The sequence below is a fragment of the Balaenoptera physalus genome (genome assembly GCF_965194825.1).
Source record: "Balaenoptera physalus genome assembly, chromosome: 19".
Lineage (NCBI taxonomy): Eukaryota > Metazoa > Chordata > Mammalia > Artiodactyla > Balaenopteridae > Balaenoptera > Balaenoptera physalus.
Window position 1 is genome coordinate 66,242,317 of NC_138900.1, and position 9,243 is coordinate 66,251,559.

At 48.7% G+C, this 9,243-nt stretch overlaps 1 protein-coding gene across 2 annotated transcripts in view; it reads right to left on the minus strand.

Moving 5' to 3' along the window:
• Positions 1–9,200, minus strand: part of ZCCHC14 (zinc finger CCHC-type containing 14) — a 57,014-nt gene extending 47,814 nt beyond the window's left edge. Inside the window, exon 1 of one of the 2 annotated variants that reach the window (XM_082436890.1) lies at positions 8,561–9,200. In XM_082436890.1, coding sequence (XP_082293016.1) covers positions 8,561–9,127 — 567 coding nt within the window. In that variant the 5' untranslated portion in view covers positions 9,128–9,200. The remainder of the gene's footprint in view (positions 1–8,560) is intronic. The other variant, XM_082436889.1, reaches the window with a different exon arrangement.
• Between the last annotated feature and the right edge of the window lie 43 nt (positions 9,201–9,243).

A 9,243-nucleotide genomic window follows, 5' to 3' on the forward strand; every position in this document is an offset into this window, starting at 1 on the left:
CAGGACAAGGGCGCAGCAATACAGGATGGGAAGAGAGGACCTTGCCTCTGTACACACTGAGCTCCCTGGGACATCCAGCTGTAGCTCAGTCCCAGTTAGTTAGAGATTTGGGGGTAACCAGAGAGAGCGGCAAAATCACAGCTGAAGATGTCATGAATTATAAAGTAACAAGAGAAGAGAAAGGAGGAGAGAAGCCTGAGGAATACCATCATCAAAAGGGCAGGAAAGCAGGAGAGAAACGGAAAACAAACGCTCATAGAAGCAGGAGGAAGTCAGCGGTGCCAGAGAAGTAAGGGAGGGGGCCCGGCTCCCAGGCAGTGGGTGATCAGGCCCCGCCCAGACCCTTTAACCCAGCATCTCAGCGGCCCCATTTGTTTAAAAAAAAATCAATAACACCATCCCCCGCGGAATTTCACTGCGCAGGGAACCCACAGAACAAATGAGAGATGAGAAGGATAAGGGCTGAAAAGTAGCCAGTGAATCTGGCAAATAAGAGGTCATCAAGATAAAGACATCAGTGAGACCCAATGGAGAGTCTAGAAGTAAACCGAAACATACTTGGGAAATATGCCATACCGTAACAGACAGCACTTTAAATCTGAGAGGGAAAGGATGCATTATTCAACAAATGGCACTGGGACAACTAGGTGGTCATCTGGAAAATATAAAACCAGCTTTGTACCTTATACCAAATAAATTCCAGATGGATCTGCTAAATGTAAAATGAGAAACCACACAAGTTTTGTAAGAAGACACCACAGGGAATGGTTATCATGTATAATGCATGATGTGTATATGAGCACAATCTATGCACATGTATAGTAATATGTACGATGCATAATGTATACTGCATTTCTAATTGTGACACAACACCCAGAAGCCAAACGAGACTGATAAGAATGACATTAAAACAAACAAACAAACAAACAAAAACTGCATGGTAAAGTCTCTTGGAAAAAATCCAAACCTGGAAAACAAATACCTACAACTTCCACTAAAGACAAAAGGATAATTTCCTTGAAACTTAAAGAGCTCCTAAAAAACAATAAAGAAAAGATCAACAACCCAACAGAAAGGGGCAAAGGATACGGAGAGCTCAACCAAAATAAATAAAATGGATCACCTGCAAACATGTCCCTGCACTGAGCAGCACTCCTCGCCTAAGTGCCCGGCAGCAGCCAGCGGTGCGCTGACGCCCAGCGGGAGGGGAGGGACGCAGACAGGCGCTCACACACGCTGTGGAGGTCCCACAAGGTGCAGCTGGGCGACACCCCAAATAATTACATAAGCGCAGACCATGTGACCTGCCACCAACCCCACGTCCAGGCTTCGGCTCTGGAGACACACTTACCAACATGTGAAAGGCCATATGCAGGTGACGTGTACATGACATGGAAGTGACGGACATTGTCTGTAACAGTAAGATGGGAACAGTGCTCATCAACAGAGACACACAGGGCAGCCACAAAATAGAATGAAGCCGCTCTGTGCACTGACATGAACGCTCATCAAGAAAGACGCCTCTCAGAGAAGCAAACAAGGGACAGACCTGTACGTGCAGCAAGACACCAGTTACCTATTTGTAAAGACAGAGAGTCTTTCTGGAAGGTTCTACAAGGAACAAAGAGGGGAACGGAACTGCATGGGTTCCTGGGTAAAAAAAAACAAAAAAACAAAAACTTGTTTTTTTAATATGAAATAAAAGGTATCAACCAGCAGGTAAAGGAAAGGAACCTTGAAACGTCCTGTGTGTCCTTCCCTGATTGCATGGGGGATGGGGGAGGGGAAAGAAAGGGATGTTTCATTGAATATTCTTTTGTAGCTTTTCAACTTTTTTTTTTACTTCTCATTATCTATTAAAATATTTTTAATTTAAAAGGTTTATTGGGTTCCCTTTAATAAAAACTGTTCTAGTTGAAGAGGCTGGGGGCAGAAGCCAGGTTCCAGGAGGCTGGCTGTATTCTGTATCACTGGGTTTGGGTTTGGGTGGGTGGGTGTGTGTGTGTGTGTGTGTGTGTGTGTGCGCGCGTGCGCGCGTGCGCACGCACACGTGGGCAGAATAGCATGTATGGGAGATCCTATTTGTATTTAATTATGCATATATGATGTTTTCAAAGAATACATAAGTATATATTTATATAGGCATTAGAACCTCAGAAGGATTCACACCAAACTGTTAAAAATGGGCTCTCCCTGGAGAGCAGGCCTGCTGGCTGCTCTGGGGCAGGACTTGGTCACAAAGGAACCAAGACGTGAGTGGATGACTGAGGGGACACGTGGAAGGAAGGGTCTTGCTGCTTCCACGAAAGTGCTGATGCTCCAAGTGGGAAAACAGTGGAGGTCAAAGGTTGGTGTGGGGAGGTGGGGAGGTCAGGAAATAGCAAAGCGCAGCACGTGACCTAACAATGTCCCTGAGGAAACAGGCAGATGTGACCAGAACAGAGACAGAGGGACTGCCTGGGACAGAAAGGCAACCTCTGCCCCGAAACGAGAGACTAAGGACAGGACGGGTACAGATAACCTGCAAAACACCCACCCCAAGTTCCAACCCCCCAGAGGCGAGTCCGCTGGCCCTGCCTCTGAGGTCCTGGCCGTAGACTGTGTCAAAGAGATTATGTGAAATTAGCTATTATTTGAAAGACAGTCTGTCTTGCCTTTGTCTTCTCTTCACTCTAAATAACTTCAGGCCTTCTAACCCAAAACAAAACAAACTGCTTAAGAATTAACCAAATATTTCATTAGTTCTCAATAATTGCTTTTCGCTTTTGACAGGAAACGTTGCTATAATATGTTAGGTCTCACAGGGCAGCCATAAAATAGAGTGGCTATTATAAATAGGGAGGCTCCTACAAAACCGCTGCCTGGTTGAGAGTGATTTCTAAACTGTATATTTCAAGGGTAAAGTCAAACATCAGAGACCCTTCAATAATCTGTAAACCAGTTCGTGAACTGGGGGCAACAGCTCCTACTCAAACTAACGAGAGCAGCAGTGTTCTGAGGCGGGTTCTCAAAAAAAAAGATACCCAAAAGATCTTTTTTTCTAAACTCCAGTCCATCTAAGGCAGGAAAAAATAAAAAGAATACTGAAGTAGAGACTATTTTTCCTAGATGTGATAAAATTTTTCCTTTGATTTACTAACAGTCTCTAAGGAGGTCAGCAGTCAACAGTTTAGCAAACAGAAAGGATGTACCAGCTCGGGTCCCTCCTCCTAGCTTCCTTTCAAGTTGTAAAACTCATAAGTGAATTTGTTGGGAAAATATGTATATTAATCCAAAATGTCCTCAATCCAAAAGGAAGGTAAATAAAGTATACAGGACTGAGAAGAAAAATGGGTAAAATAAAGCCTAAGTAAACAATGAACTTCAAAAACTGCAGAAACAAGGCTAATATTGATGTTTATCTGCAATTACGTTCTAACTTGTATCAGTAATGCTACCCCATCGCTCATCACACCCTAATATGACATGAAACTTCCAGCTTCTACAACTATACTCCAGAACACATGTGGAATAGGAACTCAAAAATGTTTGTTGAGTTAAATAAAGCAAATGCGAACTAGCTCGTGTCAAAGTAAATAGCCTTAAATTAATCTGAGGGCAAAAGACAGTAATTAAAGTGCCACATAATCTGAGCCATTATACAGGAGAAAAACAGCAGGACTGAGACTCCAAGGAGACGTGAGGGGTTTTCATTTTCAACGAATATACCAGCAGCAGAAAAGCAATTAAAACCGTACCCCAGGATGTCTCAATTCCTTATCACGTACTTCACTACAAAAAGAGGACACTCTTTGGGACCTATAAAAGCTGGCCAAAAAAAAAAAAATCCAATCTATCTCAGGACACCCTCTCCTGCAGTGTGATGAAGGAAGCCAGACTTGCTTAGAGACTGGTGACCTTGGACCTCAGCTGCCTGGAACAAGTGTGAACAGGGAGCCGCACTGGCCTTCCAGGCACAGCTCTTCCTTTAACCTGAGCGGGAAAACAGCAGCTCCAGGCAAAGTCCCTTCCTGTGGTTTCAGACTACTTTCAGCTCCAACAGTCCAGGGTTTAGGGTTAAAGGAGAACCCAGAGGAAGCCATTTCTACCGCACATGACAAACTACCAGGTGTCTCACCTCTGAACTGCAATGGTTTCCAACAGCTTACGAAAAGCAACGAGACAAAGCAAGCTCTTGCTTGCCTTGGGCAAGAGATTATTAGCGGGTTTGTTCACCGTATCTGCGCGGACCCCAAGTTTCTCGGGCACTCAGCGCACAGAGGAGGACTCCGGAGCTGTACCACAGGACACACACCCAGAGGAGGGCCGCCACCCACCACGCTCCTGCACTAAGCACTTTACAAGCAGTTTCGACACCCTCTCGAAGTGGGTCCGTGAGGATCCTCATCACGAAATTCCGGAACGCGAGGGCAGGAGGGGCTCACAGCTCCCCGGCTCACAGCGTGACCACGGAGCTGACCGGCAGCCCTGAGAGCAGAGTGGCCTCTGCCACCTCTCACCGCAGTTCCACGGGGAGCCCAGGGACAGACCTGCCGGGCGCTGCGCCGACGCCCAGCAACCCGCCAGGTGCGCTCTTACCGTTGAGAGCCGGGTCCCTCCGGACGGCCGTGTGCGGGCGACACTCCGGAGACGACTGAGCAAGTGTTAGGTGGAAGGGATTAAGACACTAGCCTACTAGCCGTGAATGAAAAAGTCTAGAAGCAAGCACCGGAGACAACTCACAAACCCATCAACTGATGGATGGACAAACAAAACGGGGTAGAGCCACACAACAGAAATTATTCAACCTGAAAGGAGTGAAGTGCTGACACAGGCTACACAGGACATGAGTGAACCTTGAGAACAGTACGCTGAGTGAAAGCAGCCAACCACAAAAGGCCACCTCGTGTGTGATCCCATTTACATGAAATGCCCACAACAGGCAAATCCACAGACAGCAAGTAGATTAGTGGTTGTCACGGCTGGGGGAGGGTGAATGGGAAGTGACTGCAAATAGGTACAGGTTTCTTTTAGGGGTGATGAAAATGTTCTGGAATCAGACAGTGGTGATGGCTGCACAACTCTGTGAATATACTAGAAACCACTGAATTATACACTTTAGAGGAGTGAATTTCATGACATACGAATTAAATCTCAATAAATAAATAAGCATATGCCACAGCACTTTATCACTCATACAGAGAAAAGATGGCAAAAGATAAATTTAAACTTTTCCCAAAACTATGGCTTTATAATTAAATAAAATGGAAAGACAGTTTTTCGCACTGCACACCTACAGTGCCTACCTACTGAGCACAGTGAAGCCACCCCACTCTCCCTCCAGCCTACGAACACCTTCCTTTCTGAAAGTAAAAATGTCTATTTTACATTCTTCACACTTTTAAACTTCTTCTACAAGTCCTTGGGGCAAGAAGAATTTTAAAATAACCCAGTGAGACTTTAGAGAAGGAATTGCAAATACTGACTATATCAGAAAATTTAGTTACAAGAAGTATGTCCCTTTAAATAGGATAAAGAATAAAAAACAATTAATGTCTTTATCTTTAAAAGATAAACACAAAGTCTCTAAGCTCAAAGAGTTCAAAACAAAACACAACGTCTTACAAAAGAAATGCAAACAGAGCTTTAAGGGGCTGCTTTTTCAGGACTGCACTAAATATTAGATTTAGGGATACTAACAAGGCAAAAGGCTTACTTGTTAGATTTCACAGGACTTGTGTATCAGTGTCAGGCATGAATTTGAAAGCAGCAAAGGAACAGAAAGTTAAGTGAATATGAGTGAAGTTAAGTTCAGCAGTGACACAGGGGATGTACTAGGTAAAACTAGACACCATGATTGCTTCTGAAACATGGAAGCAATGGCCCCAAGGTTACTCATTATAACCTCATTATTAAATGTCAGGCAAAATTCTCCAGTTTCCCACAGATGAACAGAACAACAACAACAACAAAAAAGCCAGCTCCAAGTAACTACATATTCAAAAATCAACTTAGAAAACACCAAAACTCCAAAACATAAATATTTCACTCCCTGACAACGTGCCTTGTTTAAGTTAGTACTCCTAGGGAATTCCCTGGCAGTCCAGTGGTTAGGACTTGGCGTTCTCACTGTCAGGGGTCGGGGATCCATCCCTGGTCGGGGAACTAAGATCCCACAAGCCCAGCACTGCAGCCAAAAAAAAAGTTAGCGCTCCTCTATGGAAAGCCAGAGAGGACAAGGCCAAGAGAGCTCTCACAGAACATCTCCTGGGCGCTTCACATGGGACCTCATGGAACCCTCCAAACGAGCCCATGAGACAGGTAACCTGCTTTCCACCCCCAAAGGGAAAACCAGGACGAGAGAGGATTCTGGCCAAGGTCACACAGCTGGTCAATTCCGAGCCCCTGCATCTCATCAAATGGGTTTCTGGCTTGACAAAAAGTCTCTCTTATAAAAGGTATTTTTGTTCTAGCTTTAGCTCGCTGCCCCGCCAAAATAATCGCCATCTTCTGCTCTTATAAAGTGATGCATCTGTACACACAAAGGAATCCCTTTCAAGAGGTGAATATGACTGGTGTAACAGCCACAGACACTACCAGTGTTTACTAACACGAACAGAGGACTGAGAGCTCATGAAACTGGCCACCAGGGACTGAAAGCCCATGAACACCAGCACCCCAGAGCCTACTGAGTGCCCTATGGACAACCACATTTTATAGGACCCTGCTTTCCCTTTGTTGTAGCTGGAAAAACATTTTTAGGATGGGATTTGAACACACGCTTAAAAAAGGAAACCAAAGTCTCAGAGTGGTTCATATCTCAAAAAAGATACGACAAGTTAAAAACCAATGTAGGGGGGCTTCCCTGGTGGCACAGTGTTTAAGAATCTGCCTGCCAATGCAGGGGACACGGGTTCGAGCCCTGGTCCGGGAAGATCCCACATGCCGTGGAGCAACTAAGCCCGTGCGCCACAACTACTGAGCCTGCAGTCTAGAGCCTGCGAGCCATAACTACTGAGCCTGCATGCCACAACTACTGAAGCCCGTGCGCCTAGAGCCTGTGCTCCACAAGACACCCCAATGAGAAGCCCACGCACCACAAGGAAGAGTAGCCCCTGCTTGCGGAAACTAGAGAAAGACTGTGCGCAGCAACGAAGACCCAATGCAGCTAAAAAAAAAAAAACAACCAATGTAGGTATCACAACCATGTCTCAAAGGAAATCATTAAAAGCCACAATCCACAGTTGAAAGAGCTTAAAAACCACCACTAGCAAACCAGAGAAACAAAGTTTTAGTTTCGGACAGCGCAGACACTATCAAAAAGCACTCAGACTACTGGTATGATTGCAATCTTTTACTTCCCAGTCAGTTTTAATCCCAAAACACACAACACACGTGGTCAAAAATAAATCCTTTTGCTTGGAGCACAATTCTGGCACAGGGTCCCAGGGGGCTGTTAAAAAGACGTTTGAGCCCCAAATGCTTTGTGTTTACATAGTTTTTAAACATTTAGACAAAAGTTCACATTTCTAACTGAATGACCACTCTGCCCTTCCTGTTTAATTTGGAGACAGGAGATCTTTTAACTAATCCTAGTTGGACTCTCAATCAGCCTGGGATTTGTTTCTAAAAAGGAAGGCGGGTCACGGAGAAATAACTGTTTCACATGCGTTGAAGGCTCCAAACCTGCTTTTCCGTCTGTTACAACAGCCCGGTTCTTACACACAATATAAATACAGACACACGTACACATTCAGAAATACACATATACACTCTATACACATATATACGTGCGCACACACTCACGTATACACACAATGCACATACACTCAAGCAGACGTGTACTCACGTACACGCACACACTGACACACGTGCACACGGCGGCCTGCGGCCCATGGCGGCCTGCGGCCCACGCCGACCCTAACCTCCTGGGGCGACGCCGACACCACCACTCCCGGGAAATGGACACCTAAGCCGTGGGAGCCCCAGCACAGCACCCCGCGAACGTCTCCTATCGTTCCAGCGCCTTCTAATCTCCACCTCACTAGCGGCTTCCTTTTCTGATAATAAACACCAGATTTGGAAAAACCAAGAGGACACAATGTGTAACGGTTATCTGTCGCCCAACAGCCCGATGAAGGGGACAAAGGCCTTATCTCGGTTCCAGCTTCCCGCGGAAGACGTGTACCGAAGGCCCGGCGGGCCGCGAACTCTGCCCGGGGCGTCCTTCCCCAGTCCCGGAGCCCCCTCCCCCGGGCCCCGAGCAAGGCGGGTGCGATGGGCCCCAGGGGGCGTGGGGTGCCGGGCGGGGTCTAGGGGTGCGGGTTTGTTGTGCAAGGAGGGAATAGGGGGTTGAGGTGAGGGTGGGGTCTGAAGTGCAGGAGGGAGGCGTGGGACACGGAGTGAAGTGCGGAGTGGAAGCTTGGGGTGGCGAGGAGTCGGTGGGTCGGAAGCCTGGGGTGCGCACAGGGGTTTGTGGTGATGTGGGGTGCCAGTGGGGGCTTGGGGAGCTAAGTGGGAGGTTTGGGGTTCCGGCGGGGGCTTGGGGCCCGGGGTGAGAACTTGGGGCGCGGGCACGCACCTTGTGGCAGGCCGGGCATGTGGGCAGCGCGCTCTTGCCCCCGGGGCCCCCGCCGCCGCCGCCGCCGCCGCCGCTCAGGCTGCTCTGGATCTGCGTGAGCTCCTGGCGCAGCACCTGCTTCTGGTGGAAGCTGAAGGCCGGGTGGTTGGAGGCCATGGTGAAAAGCAGCAGGAACTCATCGCCCGTGCGGCCCTCGTTGAGCTGCAGCCCGTAGTTGTGGATGATGGAGTCGATGTGCGTGAGCGTGCGGTAGAGCACGCCCGCCGCCTCGCGCTGCTCCGAGCCCAGCAGCGCCAGCGACACGAGCAGTTTGCTGCGCACCACCTCGTCTGTCAGGTTGGTGAGGCTGCCCAGGTCGGCCGGGTTGTTGGCCTTGATCTCCGAGTCGCGCAGCGAGTGGTAGTCCTTGCGGGCCAGGTCCTCGAGGCACGAGCCGAGGAAGCGCAGCTCGAGCGGGATGCACAGGTCCAGCAGGCCGCACAGGAACTCCACGCGCTGCGGCGACGGCAGCTCCGAGAACCAGCGGTACACGCCGTCCCTCTGCAGCGGGCAGCGCTTCTCCACCATGCTGCCGCCCGCGCCGCGCCGCCACGCGGGGCCGGGGGCCGCCGCCCGGGGCCGAGGCCGGGGCCGGGGGCGCGGGCGGGCGCGGGCGGGGGCGCGGCCGGGGCCGGGCGAGGGCG